The sequence below is a fragment of the Cervus elaphus genome, chromosome 4 (assembly GCF_910594005.1).
Source record: "Cervus elaphus chromosome 4, mCerEla1.1, whole genome shotgun sequence".
In the NCBI taxonomy this organism is placed as follows: domain Eukaryota; kingdom Metazoa; phylum Chordata; class Mammalia; order Artiodactyla; family Cervidae; genus Cervus; species Cervus elaphus.
The window spans coordinates 16,859,156-16,879,653 of NC_057818.1; the positions used below are offsets into that span (position 1 = coordinate 16,859,156).

At 49.5% G+C, this 20,498-nt stretch overlaps 1 protein-coding gene across 1 annotated transcript in view; it reads left to right on the forward strand.

Annotated features, from left to right (window-relative positions):
- Positions 1–19,564, forward strand: part of GPT2 (glutamic--pyruvic transaminase 2) — a 34,251-nt gene extending 14,687 nt beyond the window's left edge. The window contains exons 6-12 of the mRNA XM_043898376.1: positions 1,601–1,844; positions 6,482–6,561; positions 8,260–8,396; positions 13,074–13,248; positions 14,718–14,873; positions 15,862–15,974; positions 17,109–19,564. Of these exons, the coding sequence (XP_043754311.1) occupies positions 1,601–1,844; positions 6,482–6,561; positions 8,260–8,396; positions 13,074–13,248; positions 14,718–14,873; positions 15,862–15,974; positions 17,109–17,199 (996 nt within the window). The 3' untranslated portion in view covers positions 17,200–19,564. The remainder of the gene's footprint in view (positions 1–1,600; positions 1,845–6,481; positions 6,562–8,259; positions 8,397–13,073; positions 13,249–14,717; positions 14,874–15,861; positions 15,975–17,108) is intronic.
- Positions 19,565–20,498: the final 934 nt, after the last annotated feature.

Sequence of the window (20,498 nt, forward strand, 5' to 3'; positions counted from 1 at the left end):
AGGTTTCTCCAAGGAAGGCTGAGCAGATAGAGATCTGGAGACTGCGTAGATGTGAACTCGGAGTCAGGAGAGGGACAGATTCAGGGCAGAAGGTCATCATATGCCGAGGCCTTAGGCTGGAAGGAGGCTGCATGTTTGGAAATGGAGCGTTGCAAGGGCAAACACAATGGGGAGGGGCAGTTACCAGCAACCTGCTAGGAGGCAGGTGGGGCCTGAGTCCTGAAGTATTGTCCTGAGAGCCGTGGGAACCTTCAGAACTGAAGGATCTGAAGCAGATGGAGGGTCATAATTAGATTTAGGTTCTTAAGCTTTAACTGTGGCAGGAGGGGGCATAATAGATGTGAGAGTGTTTAGGAGATAAGAGGCGGCTTGGGCTGGGCATCAGCTGTGGATGAGGTGAAGAGGGGCTGGTATCAAGGGGTCCATAGGAGAAGGGGCTGAACCTAGGGTTGAGGTTCACCTGCAGCCTCTGTTCGCTTCCAGCACCCTCCCCCCGCACCCAGTCAATGCTGGGGGCCGTCCGCTCACTTGTCCTCCCTATCAGGGAGCTTGTCCTTTCGGACCCTTCTTGTAATAAGTTATGTTTGTCTGTGTCTCTTGACCTCCAAGGCTGTTGTTTTGGATGTTTATTAAATGATTTCATCCTTTGCTGAAGCCTCTCAGGTGCATTAAACTCTTCCTTGAGCCCGGGAGGAAACGGAGGCCCAGAGACCTTAGGTGGCCTGCCTGCTGTTAAGAGCCTCTCGAGGCATTGTAGATTCTAGTGTTGGACTCAGGCCCCCAGCCACAGCATCTTCCACTGTATTCTGCCGTCATGGCGCCTCTCTATTCCCAGAGAAGCCCAGGTATGGGTAAGGGTTACAGAGGCGGGTGTGGGGAAGAGTCTTTAAGATTTAGTGAAAAGAATCAGGCCATTACACTAGCATTGTTGTAGCAAGGAACTGAGCCTGAGAAAGGAGCTAAGTCTTCATGTAAGACTTAGAAGAGTAAAACTCACCCAGAAAAGTTTGGGCTTATTTCAGTAAATTATTGCCACCTCCTGTAATGCCCCACAGTACTCCCTAGGCCTGATTTCTCAGGAATCCTATGAACTTAGGGCCCATTCAATTTTGGAAACAGCCAGGTTGAAGCGCCACCTGGTGGCAGAAACTGGGTATTTTATCCCATTTTCACACTTCTTTGTTCACTGGTCTTTCCAAGTCTTGGGCTCTGATAAGTTAGTGACCAGACAGATTCCGGGCTCCACCCCAGACATATAGAATGGGTTTCAGGGGTGAGGTCAGAATAATTCTGAGACAGGCCTAGTTGGTGGGCTACTTCTTTAAAAGATCTCTTTAAAAAATACAAGTATCAAGCCTTTAGGTACTATGCATTGTGCTAAAAACTTTAAAACATTTTGCCTATTTCTCATAGCAAACCTTATTTTACAGATGAGAAGTAGACTCAGGGGAGTTTAGAAACCTACATGGGGCTGCGCTGGAGGCAGGCACTGGGTGAATGGTGAAAGGCGGGGTTTGGGGTCTTCCGGCTTCTGCCGCTGTTCAGCCCCCGGGGGTGGGAAGTGGTAATGGCCCTGTAAGACATGACTTCTCTGTTGCAGACAATCCTGAAGATCCTGGTCTCCGGGGGTGGCAAGTCACGGACAGGCGTGATGATCCCCATCCCACAGTACCCACTCTACTCAGCGGTCATCTCCGAACTCGATGCCATCCAGGTGAACTATTACCTGGATGAGGACAACTGCTGGGCTCTGAATGTGAACGAGCTCCGGCGGGCCCTGCAGCAGGCCAAAGAGCACTGCAACCCCAAGGTGCTGTGCATCATCAACCCCGGGAACCCCACAGGTCTGCTTTACTTCCTCGCCAGTTTCTTGGGGAGCAGGGTGGTTGGTGTATTGGATGTCCGGACACTAAAGAGCTAAGAAATAATGAAGTCCTCTTTGCTCCCAGGTTCCAAATCCAACTCCAGATTTGCTAACATAATACCATAAAGTTGGCCGCCAGCCACCTTAGGAGGTGAGCAAATACAGGCCTTTTCCTGGGCAGGGTTGTATTGTAATTAAGACCAGTTCTTTTTCCTGTTCTTCCTTGTACAAAGAACCTGCTCTTCGATGTCACACACAAACCATCACCATTAATTATAGGCCTAATTTTACCCTTACTCCTACTTGTTTTTCTGATCCAGTTTTTAGATTGCTGGTGTGTGCGTTTTTGTTTTTCTTTGCCACAGCATTGCTGTGTACTTTGAGGCCTGAAAAGGAAATGCCATATTAAAAACAAAAGCAAACAAACCAAAAAAACCTGTTTCCAGAAGTTGGAAAGCATTCCTAATTTTGCATATTTTTCTTCACACCAAAAAAATGCACAGTTCTGCCTCTTTTGATCTTTCCAGGCTGCTGGCTTCATGTGCCCCAGATGCTATTTGGATGCTGAGAACAAGGGCTCCTCTCTCCTCCTTTGTTGAGATAAACTGGGTCAGGGCCAAAGCGTGGTGGAGCTGATTATGGAATCTGCTCCTTGGGAACATCAAATGATGCTTCGATCAGCTGAAAGCTCCACTTGAATTCCTGGGTGCAGAAAATGGGTGCAGCTGCTCGCCTAGTTTATTTACACCGACTGCCTGGGGGAAGGGGTGAGGGACCTAACCAGGGTACTGTAGGAAAATGACAGAGCTGGGTTCTCAATCCTGGTTGCACATTAGAATCAAAAAGTAAGCTTTTAAAAATGCCAAAGGCCAGGCCACACCCCAGAATCTCTGGCGATGGGGCTCAGGCATCAATATTCTATGTAACTGAGGATGAGAAACACTGACCTAGGATGATGCTTCTAAAACTTCAGCTTGTTAAAAACAAAACTGCTGGGCCCTACATCTCGATATTCTGATATAATTAGGCTGGAGTGGGACTTGACAGTTTGCATTTCTAACAAGCTCCTGGGTGATGCTGATGCTACTAGCCCCAAACTTGGAGTAGTAGGTCCTATATCTTAGGAAATACTCTGTATACCTAGTTTATATCATAGGCTTGGCAACTTCTTGACCAGAAACTTACATAAATCTTCTCCTGGCTGTCTGGGGAGAAGTAACTTCACCAGACTTTCCTGTTTGGGGTCAAAGTGGGAGTCATGTGAGTATGATATTAATATAAGCAGTTTTTCAGTAGTCATGTTCGAATGTGAGAGTTGGACCATAAAGAAGGTTGAGCACTGAAGAATTGGTGTTTTTGAACTGTGGTGATGGAGAAGACTCTTGAGAGTCCCTTGGACTGTAAGGAGATCAGATAAGTCAATGCTAAAGGAAATCAACCCTGAATGTTCATTGGAAGCTGATGCTGAACCTCCAATACTCTGGCCACCTGATGTGAAGAGCGAACACATTGGAAAAGACCCTGACGCTGGGAAAGATCCAGGGCAGGAGGAGAAGGGGGCAACAGAGAATGAGAGAATGAGATGGTTGGATGGCATCACTGAATCAATGGGCATGAGTTTGAGCAAACTCTGGGAGATAGTGAAGAACAGGGAAGCCTGGTGTGTTGCAGTCCATGGGATTGCAAGGAGTCGGACAAGACTAGCGACTGAACTACAAGAACAAGCAGTTTTTCTAAAAAATAAGTTACGAGCAGGCTCAGGCTGGTTTTGCTCTGTGAGGCTTTTTTTTTAGTTTCTGGTTGTGATACGCAGCCATAGGATCTTAGTTCTCTGACCATGGATTGAACTCGGACCCCAGCAGTGAAAGCATCAAGTCTTAACCATTGGACTACCAGGCAGTTCCCCTCTGGGGTCTTAATGTGTGAAAAGGAGCTGTTGGAAGATGGGGGATGAAAAATAAAGACCTACCTGTGATGACCGTGTATCTCGTCGACCACACAGTGTGACCACTTTGTCTGAAAGGTGTCGAAATGGAGTGGAATATTAGTGGCTAATAGGGCTCTTTGGGATTCAGGACAGAAACTCACCTTGAGGCTTGAAGGGAGTGGACCTGTGAAGTCCAGGGTAAGGCAGCACACTTGAATCAATGTCGCTGTCATGGGAACCTCAGGCCATGACCCAGCTCTGCTCTGGGCTGGAATCCTCCTCAGGAAGCACCTGTCCTGGGAGTGGCCTTCCGCAGGTCCAGTCAGTGCCCAGCAGCTGAGCATCCTCCACAGGGAGCCTCGCCCCTGGTTTCAACCGAAGCCCCAGGCCAGACTCTGTTGGACCACACTGGGACACCTGCCCGCGCCTGACCTAGTTAAATCACTGAGGCTGATTGGCTGGGTCTGTGTCCCTGTTGGAGTTTAAAGAGAGGGAGTTCCCCTAGGACAGCTGCGTGCTGTTGCTCAGAGAAGGGCAGGATGCTGGGCTGGTGCAAGCAACAGGTATCCCCATTAGTGTGTAGGACATTCCCTTGGCCCGGCCTCTGGCAAGGGGTGCTTGGAAGCCCCCTACTGAGTCTTTAGGGCCTACAGCAGAGCTGCCTCTCCTCGGGGGTGCGCACATGTCTCCCCATGCTGGGCACAGTCATGCCCTGCCCTCTGGAGATTATGCAGCTCCTCCTGCTCCGCAGGCCTGTTCTGAGTGACTGCTTCATCCCAGGCACTCGGGAGAAATAAACTCTGTCCTTGTCTCACAGTTTGCATCGATCCACATGGGGGATTATTTGTGCACAGCAGGTCTTTCCTCTCCTGAGCTGCGGGCTTCCTGAGGCCCGGCCCTTGCCCTCCCCATGGCATTACGGAGAAGAGTCTTGAGAGTCCCTAGGACTACAAGGAGATCAAACCAGTCCATCCTAAAGGAAATCAGTCCTGATTCTTCATTGGAAGGACTAACGCTGAAGCTGAAACTCCAATACTTTGGCCACCTGATGCGAAGAGCTGACTCCTTGGAAAAGACCCTGATGCTGGGAAAGATTGAAGGCGGGAGGAGAAGGGGATCACAGATGATAAGATGGTTGGATGGCATCACCGACTTGATGGACATGAGTTTGAGCAAGCTCCGGGAGTTGGTGATGGACAGGGAAGCCTGGTGTGCTGCAGTCCATGGAGTTGCAAAGAGCCGGACACAACTGAGCGACTGAACTAAACTGGCATTATGTACCCCTGGTTTGATACTCTGGGTGCTCAAACCTTTGCTTGCATTCTAACAGGGTACACTTTGTGGCATCGCAGCCCTGGGAGGGAAGACCAGGAGCATGTGGTAGGCAGGACAGGCTGCCAGAATGGACAGCCCCTGTCTGCCTATGGGAACAGCAGCTGGTTACTTGTAGCATCCAGAGTTGCTGCCCTTCCTAACTCCCAGAGCGTGAGCTTGCTTCATAGGAAGCCTGCTTGGCCCTTGTTTGGCAGGAGACAGGTTGGTCCCTTAGTAAAGGAACTGGTTTGTAGCTTAGATAGTTTAAGTCTAAAATCCTGGCTGAATCATACCATACTCTTGTAAGATACATCAATATATTTTTCTAAGACTTAGTCTTGTTATTCTTACATGGACAAGAATATGGTTATTTTTATTTTTAACAAAAAGGTAATATACTCTCCATACTGCTTTGCATCAAGATGTAAATACATATGTCAGTAATACATGTGCACATACATACACATGTAGATATATACATATGTAACACCCATAGGTGCACATTATGTCTTTCGTGAGCATCAGCAAGCCTGCCTAGTACTTTTTCTGAAGCTGTGTGAGCGAGTCCAGCATCCCAGGGCCACATCGTGGGCCTCGGGAAATCTGGGAAAATGTTTCTTTCTACCTTGTGGCGTTTGTTCCTTTCCCCACTGAAACCCGCAGTATTTCCTGTGAGCTGATGGGTGAATATTTTGCTGCCGGCACTCATTTCTCTAAGGTGAATGAAGTGTTGCGTCCAGCCCTGAAGGGAGACCCTGGCAGGGACACCGTGGGTGCCTGCCAGCGTCCTCAGCAGGCGCGGCTCCCACGTGGTCACTGGAGAAGCCAGAGCTGGTAGGCAGGCCCATTCATTCATTTAGAACTGCTTCCACTGTGCTTACCAGGGAGGGCCCCCTGGGTGCCGGCTTTGAGGTGCTGGGCCAGAGACCTTGTCCCTGGGCGTGTGTGGGCAGAAGGTGTGGTCAGTGCACGTTTCATGGTGTGGCTGCTGTGGGCGAAGGAGGGGAGCGGGGCTGAATGATTTAACTCCTTCAGTTTTATTTTCCTGCTGTTTATGATACGTCCGTGTCTTTTTGTCCTCTGGCACAGAATATAATACACATATGTCCTCCTCCCGCCCCACACACACACCTCTGAGAAGAATAACGAGAAAGTTGGGTGTGAAACACCACTCCCTCCACATACCTGGCTTAAGTGAATCAGAGGGACGGAGCTGACCCTAGGGGCTCCCTGGAGGCTCACAGCAGCTAGGGAGGGTGGTCCTGTAAGATCATGAGGGAACACAGACATCTGAGTGATTCTGGTTGGAATTCTCACCTAGGGACAATCGAAACACCATGACTACCTCCCTTCTGCTTTTGTTTGGGACTTTTTAGGTCAGGTGCAGAGCAGAAAGTGCATAGAAGATGTGATTCACTTTGCCTGGGAGGAGAAGCTCTTTCTCCTGGCTGATGAGGTAAGAGCAGCCTGGGCTGTCAGAGGGGAGGGTGTGCTTTCTCTTCTGGGGGAGGGAGCCAGGTCTGTTGTTCTATAGACAAGAGAACTTTCCAGATATCAGAGGAGAGATTCTAACAAGGTTGAGGATGTTCAGTGTTAAGCAACCTGTGAGCCTGTGACTGAAATCATCCCGTATTGGTTTGGAATCTTGGTTATAAGTTTCAAAAATCTAACCCAAACTACTTTAAACTTAACACGGTGGTGGGGTCTCAGGAGTGGGGCTGGATCCAGGGACTCGAATCATATCTTCCAGCTCCTTTTGTTCTATCCTGCTGCCTTGGCTTCAAACACGGGCCTGCTATCTTCCCAGCCTAGAAAGAGAGCTTATCTTTCTGGTCATTTCAACAAAGCTCAGAATTAAGCTTCACTGGTGCAGTTTAGGTCAAATACCCATCACTGAACCAATTTTTCTGGCCCAGTGGTTGCAATATGCAAACTGACCAGGCCCTAGGCAAGGATTGGGGGCTCTCCCCTATGCCCCCAAACCTGCAGATAGAGAGCTGGGGAGGATGTTCCTTGAAGCAAATCAAGGGCCCCTTTCTCAAGAAGGGAGAGTGGGTGCTGGGTGGGCTGAATGCAGTGTTCTGTGAGGAGGGGAATCTTACCAACCCCAGAATCGCTGCTTCCTAAACCCTAGATCTGGAGACAAACCTGCCCATTCTTTTCCTGCTTAGCAAGAAGAAGTTAAAGACCTGTCAAATCCTATTTTCACGTCTTCATTTCTGCATGATTTCTGGTTAGTCATAGCTTCTAGCACATGAGCTTCCTTTCTTTGCTCCTTAGCACCACCCCTACCCCCACCCCCCTACACAGAGGTTATCCACCAAATCACAGCTGTGATTAATAGCAGATAGACGGAAATCTTCATTTCTAAAGGAAAGAAGGGGCAGTAGAATGACCTGGTGCATGAACCTCTTCCCTCAAGGTTGGGGAAGCAAGGAGGGGTTGATGAGGGGGAGAGGGAGAGGCCATGGAGGAGTTGGGGAGGGGAGGAGGCTCTGCCTGGCTTGTTGAAGATGGAGCTGGCCTGACCCTCCTGCTGACCCACAGCGCCTCAGAGAGCCTCGGTTTCCCTGGTCTCCAAACTGGGCATGGGAAGTTCATCTCCAAGGGCAGATGGAGCGCTTGCCTGCTAGACTATAGACGGGGAGGGACAAGGGGTGTAGGCGCTGCTCAGTCCAGGGAGGAGAGGATGACGGTGATGGTGGATGGAAAGCTGGGTGAGTGCTGCGAAGCGCTGAGGAGCACGGTTAGCTCTTCAGATGGGGAGGTCAGAGGACAGGTCCGTGAACTGCTTTCACCACTCATCTTATTGACGGGGTGAGCATCACGCTCTGGGATGAAAGCCTGCTCGGGCCGGCAGGGTAACGTGATGTCAGTGGCACGTAAGGCAGAAAGGAGATCTGGAGACTGGGTGGGGCTCATGTGGGAGAATCCAGTGGGCATCCAGCCCGTGGCCTCCCCTCCGCGGCCTTGCTTGTTCTGGAAGGTTCCCTCGGGCACATCTGGCTTAGAGGTGACATCTCAGGCCAGCTTCACAGCAGGCAGCCCTGGCTGCAGGTTGTCCCAGAGCCCCTGTGCCCTCGCTGGGCCACAGCCGGGTGGCTCAGCTTCTGGGGCACTTGGCTGACTGTCCCTGTCCTGTCCCCTCCTGCAGGTGTACCAGGACAACGTGTACTCCCCGGACTGCAAATTCCACTCCTTTAAGAAGGTGCTTTATGAGATGGGGCCTGAGTACTCCAGCAACGTGGAGCTCGCTTCCTTCCATTCCACCTCCAAGGGCTACATGGGCGAGTATGTGGGCCCCCGCCTCCCTCCCGCTGCTCCTGGGCCTGCCTGGTCCCACTGCTTCTCCACCCTGACGAGAGGTGGCTACTCTCGTCTACAGCCTCTGCTGATCTAAGAAGCAGGAGGAGATAGGCCATGTCTCCCCGAGGGGAGCGCACTGGTGTGAGGGCATCCCCTGTGCAAGGGCTCATGTAAAATAAGGCTGTGATGCAAATGAATACAGGACCTACAGCAGCTTCCAACCCTAGTGTTTTCTGCCAGCCTGTCGCTATTGCTCTCACACTTGACTGAAATCTGCGGGCCAGGGGTGGCAGGTGGAGTGGACAAGTGCTGTCAGGCCAGTGGCCAAGCTCTGTATGCAGGAGTTCTGTATGCACCCTGCCTGAGCACCCCGTGACCTATGGGGCCAGAGCGTCAGCTTCAACCCTGTATTCATTCATTCAGCCAATATTTATTGAGCACCTGCTGTGAGTTCAGAAGCTCAGCAGTGAGGTTACAGCAGTGAGCAAACCACAGCCATTCTGCCCTCACAGAGTCATGCTGTAGTGAGGTCAGAGGCAATAGACAAATGAACATGATGTATCAAGTGGACAGAAATAATCAGAGAAGAGGTAGGAATGCAAAGAGGCAGCGTCTGGTCACTAAAGAGTTGGACCCAGGGAGGGGAGGGGGGGAGCTATGCAGACATCTAAGGAAACAGCTTCTGCAAAGGCCCTGAGGTGGAAGGAGCAGCTCGAGGAGCAGCAAGGAGACTAGAAAAGAGTGAGAGGGAAAGTGGCAGCAGTTGAGACCAAAAAGTCACAGGAGGCCAGATCACCTGGGCTACTTAGGTTATCTTTTACTCAGAATGAGATGAGAGCCCTTAGAGGGTTTGCACAGAGGTATGACTTCTCCTGGTTGCCGCGTGATGGGGGCAGGAAAGGAAGCAAGCACTCAAGTCAGGAGGCTATTACAGTCCAGGGGAGATACTAGGGACCAGGGTAAAGATGGGGAGAAGATGTTGGATCCTGGGTATGTTTGAAGGTGAAGTTGATGGGTATTGCTTGATGAAAAGGAGGGTGTGAGAGAGAGAAGTCAAGGATGACTCCCAAGTTTTTTGTTCACACAACAGGAAGCATAGAGTTGCCCTCAATAGATGAGGATGTCTGTGGGTGAAGCAGGTTTGGGGGGCGGGATTTGGACATTGGTTTTAGATGTGTAAAATTTGCAGATGCCTGTTGGATGTCCAGATGGAGATGGATATGTGAGTCTGTAGCTCAGGGTTGATATCCAGCTGGAGATTGAAGTTTGCAAGATGTCAGTATTTGAGTTGTTAGTTACATCTCCGAGCCTAGACATCTCATTGAGAGGAGTGTAGATAGAGAAGAGGTCCAGGGACTGGGCCCGGCTGTCACTGCTTAAAAGTCAGGGGAGGAGAGGAGGAACCTGCAGACTAGACTGAGATGGATAGGCCCCTGCATTTATAGCCAAGGACATTCATTCCCCAGCATTGTGCGAGTTCTACTATGTGCCAGGTGTCAGGGTAGGGGAGAGGGTCTGGAGGCCAGTGTAACTATGAAGCTTCAAAAAATATATTGACCAGGTCAAGCGAGCTTCCCAGGTGGCACTAGTGGTAAAGAACCCGCCTGCCAATGCAGGAGACGTAAGAGACACAGGTTCAATCCCTGGGTCAGGAGGATCCCCAGGAGGAGGAAATGGCAACCCACTCCAGTATTCTTGCCTGCAGAATCCCATGGATGGAGTAGCGAACCTGCCGGCCTACAGTCCATAGGGTTGCAAAGAGTCGGACACCGACTGAAGTGACTTAGCACACTCACACACACAAGGGAGCTGTCCCCTTGGGATGGTTGCCCAGCTGCTCTTGGCTGTTTTGTTGCGGGCAGGAGTTGATTTATGCTGTTCTTTCTGGTTTACCCTGGTGGCTGTGGTGCCTCCTTGCTAAACTTCTGTGTGTTGTATACCGCTTTTCTTAAACAAACATGTTCTCTAGTAACTCATTGTTCAAACTCAAGTGTGTTTATTACATACCTACCCGACTCTCCCTCTGTGTTATTAATTGCCCTGGATATTGGTAACCTGAGTTGGTATCCTGTTGCCCATAGATCTTGATTACTTAGGATTAGACTGATTTACCCAATTTGATTTTCTGCTCATCAGCAGAGAGTAAAGCAGAAAGATTCTTCTTTCAACTTTTGTTATGGAAAACCTTTCCAAGAGGACAGAATTTATTTTCCTGCCTTAGAAAGGCCAGTTGATGGATCAGATGGGGATCTGTCTTTGCCGGTTCAGTCTACAGCCTGATCCCAAAAGTGTTTTATTGAGTTCTCATCATATCAGGTGGTCTGAGGTTGGGTGGGTGTGGTGCATATACAGAGGAAGATAGGAGCTGATGCCATTATTTCTGTGGTCATTAGTCTGAATGTTATCAGTCACAGTCCAGAGAAGGAAGCATAGCTACAGAAAGTGTGGCTGATGGAGCGGATTTGGTTCTGAAAGGTTGTTGTTTTTTTGTTTTTTTTTTTAATGATTTCAGCTTATTTTCATGAGATTTGACTCTGTATCAGTCAGGATCCTTTTGGCAATAAGTAACAGAAACTCAACATGAAAGAGGGTTTAAAAAAAACACATATAAAGTGAAGTCAGTCAGAAAGAGAAAAAGAGATACTGGATACTAACACATGTATATGGAATCTAGAAAGATGGTACTGATGAACCTTTTTGCAGAGCAGCAATGGAGACACAGACATTGAGAACAGATTTATGGACACAGCTCAGGGTTGGGGGGAGAAAGGAGAGGTGGGATGTATGGAGACAGTAACGTGGAAACATACATTACCATGTGTAAGTAGTCAGGCAATGGGCATTTGCTTTGTAACTCAAGGAACTCGAGCCGGGGCTTGCTGACAACCTAGAGGGGTGGGATAGAGGTGGAGGAAGGAGAGATGTTCACGTGAAAGGGGACATGGGTAGACCTATGGCTGATTCACGCTGATGTTTGGTAGAAACCAACACAATACTATAAAGCAATTATCCTTCAATTAAAAATAAATAAATTTTTTTAAAATCCATATCAGTGAAAAGTCAAGGAGTAAAGTTGAATCAGGGGCTTAAAAATGTCAGTGGGTCTCTTTCTCTACTCCTGGCTTTGTCCTGTTTTCTTTCCCAGCTCTGCTTTCCTACCCCCCTCCCCTTTTTTTCTCTTCTTTCTTTCTTTATCCTTTTTTTTTGACCATACCATGCAGCTTATGGGATCTTGTTCCCTGACCAGGAATTGAACGAGGGCCCTTGGCAGTCAAAGCACAGAGTCCTAACCACTGAACTGCCAGGGAATTCCCTGCTCTGCTTTCCTTTGGATTGGCTTTGTTTTCAGGCATCAGAAAGTTGCAGCAAAATCCTCAGATTGCTGCTCACATGCCCACTTCTTGAACCTATGCAAGGGGTGCCTGGCCTTAATCACATGACCCTTTGGAGCAGAGCTGGTATAATACTAGTTAGGGGCCAGGCTAAGCTGCTATAACCAAAAGGCCCCAAAGTATAGTGGCTCACCGTAGAAGACTTACAGACCCAAAGTATAATGGCTCACTACAAAAAACTAGGAATAAAACCACCATATGACCCAGCAATCCCACTCCTAGGCATATCCCCTGAGGAAACCAAAATGGAAAAAGACACATGTACCCCAGTGTTCATTGCAGCACTGTTTACAATAGCTAGAACATGGAGGCAGCCTAGATGTCCATCAACTGATGAATGGATAAAGAAGCTGTGGTACATACCTATAAAAGTAGTCAGCCATAAAAAGGAATGCATTTGAGTCAGTTCTAATGAGGTGAGCAAACCTAGAGCCTATCATACAGAGCAAAGTAAGTCAGAAAGAGAAATGTGAATATCGCATACTGACGCATATATATGGAATCCAGAAAGACGGTACTGATGAATTTATTTTCAGGGTGGCTGTGGAGAAACAGACACGGAGAACTGTCCTATGGACACGGTGGGAGGGGAGAAGAGAGGGTGAGCATATGGAGAGAGTAACATGGAAACTTACATTACCATATGTAAAATAGATAGCCAACGGGAAACTGCTGTCTGACTCAAACAGGGGCTCTGTGACAATCTAGAAGGGTGGGATGTGGAGGGATATGGGAGGGAGGTTCAGGTGGGAGGGGTCATGGGTGTACCTATGTTTGACAGAAAACAACAAAATTCTGTAAAGCAATTATTGTTCTATTAAAAAATAGAGTGGCAAAAACAAGAAAATGACAGGGAAAAAAAAAAAAACTACAGTGGCTCAAACAAGGTGGAAGTGTATCTCTGTGATAACAATTCAGAGGCAGGGGGAGTCCAGGACTGGTTCTGCCCCACGAGCTCATTCAAAGATAGGCTGCTGGGCTGGCTCTGTCTTCTCAACATGCGGCATCATCTCTAGCACTGAGGCTGCCTGCTCTGGTGTCTGCCTTTCTTAGGAAGTGGGAGAGAGGAAGGAGAGAGCATGCTTTTAAGGAAGTGATGTGGGATTTGCACATATCACTTCTATTCACTTTCCACTGGCAAGAACTTGGCCATACCTGGCAGCTCAGGGTTGGACATGGGGCTGGTTACAGGAGATTCTGGCCGGCTGGGTGCACTTAATAGAGGTCTCTCTGTGACTGGTGGGTCCTCTCTCCTGCTTCAACAATTTAGGTGTGGCTACAGAGGAGGCTACATGGAGGTGATCAACCTGCACCCTGAAATCAAGGGCCAGCTGGTGAAGCTGCTCTCGGTGCGTCTGTGCCCACCAGTGTCTGGGCAGGCTGCCATGGACATCGTTGTGAACCCCCCGGTGCCAGGAGAGGAATCCTTCGAGCAGTTCAGCAGGGTGAGTCAGCTGCGTCCCGTGGCCTCTCTGCATCACTGCTGTGGCCAGCGTTCACCATGTATGGTCTCCATGGCCAGCCTCTCTCCAGATGACCTCCAGGGCACACTTGTAGTTCCACATGGTGCCTGACCCACCCCAGTAAGGTTAAGTCTCCGGATGTAGCGGGGCTGTATTTGAAGTGGGAGGACTGTGCACAGTTAGGTGTGGGCACCTCTTCCTCTTCCTCACCTGTGAGCACCGCGGATGGGCAGGTGCTCAGAGGGAATGGTTTTGTGTCCTGAGAACATGGGGGGCAGACAGCGGGCTGATGATTCTGTTACTAACGTAAAAGGGGGAAATGGATGAGCATGCCATTGATTCTAGACCACAGACCTGCCTGTGGCTGAACCAGATGTCCTTGCAGCTTGAAGTGATGCAGACAGACCCTTTCAACTGCAGGTGACAAAAACCCAACTCTAATAAGTTTAAACAAAAATGGAACTTATTGAAGAAGTCAGCTCCCAGCTGTTTTAGATTCACAATCTGTCTTTTTAAATTGTGGTAAATTACACGGAACATAAAATTTGCCACTTTGATCTTTTTTGACTGAACAGTTTAGTGAATAAAGTACATTCACGTTGTGCAGCCATTACCTGCATCCATCTCCAGAACCTTTTCCCAAACTGAAACTGTACCCATTAAACAATAACTCCTCATTTCCCCCTTCCCCAGCCCCTGGTAACCTCTAATCTACTTTCTGTCTCTGTGAGTATGACCACTCTAGGTGCCTCATATATAGCATTTGTCTTGTGGCTGGGTTATTTCAGTTGGCACTATGTCTTCAAGGTTTGTCCCTGTCATGGCGTGTGTCAGATGTGCGCCTTTTGAAGGCGGGGTAACGTTCCCCTGTGCGTGCATGCTGTGTTCTGCTGATTCATTCGTCCACAGGGCACACCGCTTCACCTCCCAGTCCAGCAGCGCTTGCACAAGTGTTGGGCTGCCTGCTCCAGCTTTGGACACGTGTCAGGCTCTCAGCCTGTCACTGATGTGCTTTGCCTGGATTGTGTGCCCCAACACATCACGTGGATCGGGGAAAGGGTAGCTCCCCAGAATCAAATGGTGGGGCTGTCTTCTAGAAGCATGTTCTAGAATGTTCTGTCCAGGGCCAAGTCCGTTCAGGCTGATCGGGAGGGACTGGTTTTTCTTGTTTTCAGGAATGACATCTTGGTATGAGAATAGAACCCATGACACAAGCTACCTGGGACCTACCTGTGACTCGTGTGCCCCTGCCCAGGGCCCGTGGCAACCTCCTGGGCTGAGTGTCTGTGGAGGACATTCTGCAGAGGGACACGTGTCTTGCCCGCCTCCCTGGTTTGCTGCTGAAGCACACAACAGCTTGCCTTTCACCAGTCTGCCTGGATGCCCTAGTTTGAAGGGATGGTTTTCAGTGTCTGGAGATGCTGACTCCTCTGCTTTCTCTGTCTCCTCAGGAGAAAGAGTCCGTCTTGGGTAATTTGGCCAAAAAAGCTAAACTGACAGAAGACATGTTTAACCAAGTCCCAGGAATTCACTGCAACCCCTTGATGGGGGCCATGTACGCCTTTCCTCGAATCTTCATCCCTGCAAAAGCCATGGAGGCAGCTCAGGTCAGAGGTGCCGGGTTGGGCTGGCTCTCTCAGCAAGTTCACTTGGAACTCTTTCTTGCCTCGAGGAGCACAAGTGCTGGCCCTTGAGGCTCTGAACTTGGTGTATCCATTGGTCAGATGGTACTTAATGTGTAAAGATGACAGGCTCCTGGAGACCAGCCCTGCAGCAGCTGTGGTGATGGGGTGGGCATGAGGTCAGACCCAGGTGTGAGGTGATGCATTTAAAACTGAACAGACACTGGAGAAGCATCAAGAGCTGTCTTTCCTCCACCTGGCCACCATACCCTACAGTAGAGCTTCTCAAACTTGAATGTGAACATGGATCACCTGAGACCCTTTTAAAAATGTCAGTTCTGGTTCAGGAAGTCTGTGGAGGGGCCCAGGGTTCTGCATTTCCAGTAAGTTCTCAGGTGGTTCCACTGACCGTGGTTTGAAGATCAAGGGCCAGAGCCATATCTCTGAAAGTGTCCTCACACCCCCTAACCTACCTTGTTAGACATTCAAAATCTGGCCCTGTCCCTCAGCCTGTTGAATCAGAATCCCTGATTCTGAGAATCTATTTAAGGGGTGGCCTGGTTGTGCAAACTGAAGTGTGAGAAGCACCATCAGCAGGGCCCCTGAGAGGCTTGTTCCTTAAGGCTCCCCTGGGCACAGACCTCAGGGCCCTGGCCTGGTGTATAGGAGGCCAAGGCCAATGCTTGGGGAGCTACTGTGTGGGGGCAGGGCACATAGGACTCGGGCTGGCGCTCCCTAGGGGGCAGCAGAAGCCCCACAGCCGTCCCAAAGCGGCCTTTGGGTTCTTTGCTCCCGGCCCCAGCTGCCTGCGCACCCAGTGTCTTGCCTTGTTTCTCGCAGGAAGAGAGGGCGCAGGGGCCCGGCCACGGGAAAGAACCCGCCGTGGCAAGCATATTGGGCTTTGAGATCGTAGTGGTGTGTCTGTGCAGTGTGAAATCGGGAATGGCTCCTAAGTTCTGCCCCGTGTCCGCAGGCCCACAAGATGGCCCCTGACATGTTCTACTGCATGAAGCTCCTGGAGGAGACGGGCATCTGTGTCGTACCTGGCAGCGGCTTCGGGCAGAGGGAAGGCACCTACCACTTCAGGTACCACTTCCTCTGCACCAGGGGGGCGGGTCCTGGTTTGTCTTGGGGAACCGGCTTCTTAACAGCAAGGCAACTTCAGAGACTGAGATGTGTGAAGCCCCTGTGCCCTCATCCCACGCCCATTCTGTCCTGCCGCAGAGATGGCTGAGACCCTGCACAGGGCCTAAGAAAGACTGTGGGTGGACTCCAAGGTCGTCTCCTTGACCCCTGGCTCCCCCTCCACTGCCTCCATCTATCACATGCTGTTTGCAGTGTTCCCAGTGCTGTGTTTTCGTTTCTTCCCTTGTCCCTTTTCAACTCCATGATGTATCAGTCTGCATCCAGGAGCTCAGCCGCTTGTCCACTGAGCCAAAAACCTGCTGAGATGTTGCCTCTGAAATACGGTGGAATTGCTGTGCCACCTTTCACAGGCATGGGACTCTACCAGGCCAGCTGAACAGCTCAGCCAGGGCTTCCCACCAAGGCCAGTTCTGTTCTGAAAAGCCTCTCCAATGTTTCCTGCAGCAGATGTCAAAAAAAAAGAAATGTCTTGGGCTTAGCACCTGGGGCCAAGTTTTGAGTCAGTGAAGGTCATGGGCAGTGCCCCTCAGTGGACGAATGTGCATGGATAGCCTTTCCACCCTAGTTGGGCTTCTTGGCAATTTGTGGCTCACAGAGAGCTGCCCTTAGGGATGGAAAGCAGGTTGCCAGGATTGGAGAGAGGAGTTAGTTACCATGGCAACATGGAAATTCCTATGGAGGGAAGTTGTGACTGGAAGTTCTCCCTATAAGACTGATAGCAGAGATGGAAAAGGCTTGTCTAGCAGGAGTAAGGGCGGCTCCAGAGAAAAGTTCTGTGCACCCGTCAGAGTGTTGGGTGGGCCTTCTATGATTATTGGTGGATGGGTTAAGTAAGCTGAGATGCCGCCACCAGCTTACTGCATTTGTTCACATGTATGAGTTGGCTAAAAAAATATGTGAATGATGAGGGAACGTGGTTCAACAGGTGCTGTCCAGGGCCTGTCCCTCCTCAGGAAGCTTGCCTGCACAGTGTGGCTTCCACAGCTGCAGATAGAGGAGTGACCTGCCAGATTCACCTCTCTCCCCTTCTCCAGAGCAATTCGTGTCCAACTGTGCTGTTCTCCTTCCTGACAGAATGACCATTCTTCCTCCAGTGGAGAAACTAAAGACGGTTCTACAGAAGGTGAAGGACTTTCACATAAAGTTCCTGGAGAAGTACGCATGAGGACTCCTCGGGCCCCAGAGGGAGACCGGGCCCTCGGCCTGCTTCCTGATATGCCCGTCCAGCCCAGCCCAGACTCACCTCCCCCAGCGACTCCGCCTCAGGCCTTACGAAGGTCACTGGTCGCTTTCATCGTCATTTTGCCCCAGGAGACTTCTTTCTTTGTGCCTTGATGTTGGGAGCACCTCTCTTCTGAGCAAATGTGAATTGGGGATGCCTCAGAAGCCCTGTTTTTTTGATGCAGCCAAAGTAGAGGGGACTTGCTCAGCGTATATGTGGTAGTGTTCTCCAAATCTGTTGTTGTTGCTTGTGGAAAATTCATTTGGGGTTTAAAACAGCCTGGGTGTGTTGGGTGAGCTGCTTCAGGTTTGCAGAAACAAGGCATCAGGAAATTGATAACTTAACCGCGATGAGGACTGGAAATCCCAAACTCACCGCCATAATCTGTGAAATAAAACCCTTAGCGGTGTGAAAATCTATTCCTTCAAACAGGAGAGCCTGGAGTCCACTGGAGGCCCAGAGAGGGCCCATCCTTCTGACCTGGAGGCAGGCATCCTGCTCTCAGACTAGGATGGTGAGGCTAGCAGCACAAGGATGCCAGGCGAGGTGGTGGTGGGTGTGGGGACTGTGGTCAAGGCCAGAAGGTCCTGCAGGGGAGGGGTGGGTGTGAGCCAGGCTCCAAGTTGAACCAGGCCTCCATCTGGGAGCACACAGCAGGTAGTGAGGACTCTGCCCCCAGGAGGGCTTCAGGTGAAGGGTTCTCTTGAGCTTTCTTAGCCTGGGACACTCATCTTGAGGTCTCCGTGAGCTCCAGGGGCACAGGGTTCATCAGCCCAGCAATATCTCAGTTGTGGGGGATTCTGCCTGATGGTGTGTGGATCTATCCCACTGTTACCCAACAGCCAGCCTCACCCAAGGGCATCAGGGAGCTTTTAGGCAATAGTAGAACAAGGTAACTGAAAATGTCCTAGTGAAGGAGGGTATCCTTAGGGACATGAAGACCACATGCCCCTCCTGCAGTGTGTGTTGTTTGGACCAAGCGGAATTTGGTCCATATCCTAGCTCTTAATTGGTCCAAGTGCCTGGTAGCTTGGCTGCTCTGTACATGTGATCCGATTCAAAGTTTATCAAAGTGTTCTATGAGTAAAGTGTTTTGCCTCCATGTCTGCTGCTGGCTCCCCTCCCAGGCTCTGTAGACTGTCCCATAGCGTCAGTCGTCTTTTGGGGTAGGGGTGGGGGATCATCCCCCAAGCCTGCAGCTTCCCTGCCATGAGCAAACCTTGGTGGGGCACCTGACCCACACTCCCCGGAAGTAGGCACTACAGGCCGGAAGTAGGCACTACAGGCCGCAGCAGGCTTATGGCCTCTTATCCTTCTCTGGGCCATCCTTGGTGGGTTTCCCTGAGAAGCCAAGGCCAGCTCAGGAGTCAGGGGATCCAGCAAGTCCTAAAGTGGAATTGAAGGGACTGAAGAGAGAAATCTGAAGAGGCTAAATGAATGAACTTTGAAAGCAGCCTCGTCCTGTAATCCCCACGCCAGGTCCATGCATGGGATGCAATAGGAAACTTCAGACTGCCCCGTCCACTAGCATCACAGTCCCTATGAAGAAAGTAGCCACAATCTCAAATAACAAAGGGAATGTTTTAGAACTTTTTCTTCCTTAAAACTTCGAGAAAATTGCACTTGTGCTTGCTGATGGTATATAAGCCAGGATGTGTCCCAGAGTTGTGAGATTTCTGGTGGAAAGGTTAAATAGTAGAAGCTAGTATATTTTCTATATTTTTGTAACAACTGCTTTTTTCATGGGGGGAGTTGGGGTTAGTATTTGTAGTTTTAACAAGTCCAGTAGTTTTTTTAAATGAATCTCTTCAGATTATAAGTAACCCCTAAAAACTTTGCAACGTTTACATGATTTTTTAAAACAGATGCCATATACATTTGGTTTGCATTTAAAAATAAGTAAATACTTAATAAGGTCAGCTAGCTGGTTTAGGAGGTTAATTTGATTCAGGTAGAAACTCTGATCATGATAGATTTGATTTTCTGAAGATTGTGGTGTCTTGTTTGGGCACCACCAGAGCAAGTTGTTTGTCATTTGAGGTTGCACTTTAAATCTATACCTGTAAAGTTTTCTGCTGTTCGTCTAGGTCTGCACGGGAGTTGGGGGGATGCTGGGCTATACTGTGGTGGTCCATCACCTTGCACCTTGTGGCCAGACTGGTTGTTCCCATGTTTGAATTTGCAGGAAGAGCTGACAGGCCTACATGTCCGTTTTCCAGTCTGGATTCTCATAGGCGTCTCCTGACAAAGGTACTTCATGATAGCTCTGGTGGAAATTTCTAAACAATAAAATATATGTCCAAAATGGTGACTGTGTTTAACTTTCTTTGTATTTTAAATATCAAATGGACATCACTAATTGTACCCCTTCATTCTTCTGTTCCTAAGTCACAGCTTTTCAGTTTCCGTTTCTTCTTAGGTGTCAACCCTAAGGACCCTGGGCTGCTTTCTATTGCATATGTATTCTTTTAAAATAGAATGCTGTTCAGATGGAAACAGACCTTTGATTTTCTCATGGGAGTGAAATGAACTAGCAGCTTCTTCGCAGGGAGCAGGGGAGCCCAGGCAGGGAGGGGAGCTGGAGAAGCAACCCTGAGGCCAGGGGGAAGGAGCAGCTGCCCAGACAAGGGGTTTCATTCATTGCCCCAGGCTTTCCCAGGCCCACGTCAATTTTAATATGTGGTTCTGGAATTCAAAACTTTTATTTTTCACTTAAAACTGAAACTTCTTTTTTAAAGGAAGTCTGGAAATATATATATGTTTTAAAAAGTAAGATTCTTTTGAGTGGAAGGCTTGGAAACCTACTGAAAGTAGCTTAAGTAGAAGAGAATTTATTATGTCATGTAAAAGGAATTTATTGAAATCCTGGAGGGATGCTGACTGTAGTTTTGATGTACACTGTTAAGTGCAAAACCTGTCTGCCTGTCCGGCTATACTGAAAAATCTAATAGAAGGGCTCTGCCTTGGTCCACATTCTCTTCCCTGAACGGTAGCTGTGGCCTTTGAGAATAGAGTGTTTTGGCTGGCCCTGTGTACGGGCAGAAGTAGAGAAGGGCCTAGAATTGCCAGCCCCATCAGGGCCTTTGGAGGAGAAGCTGCTCTCCATAGGAATGAGGGATGGAGGTGATGCTGCACCCACAAACCTCTTTTACCGCAGGTGGCTCTTTAGAGGGAAGCTGGGGGAGGTGTGTTCAAGGCAGGTTGAAAGTCATTACTGGCTGATAACCCAGGGGACTGAGATG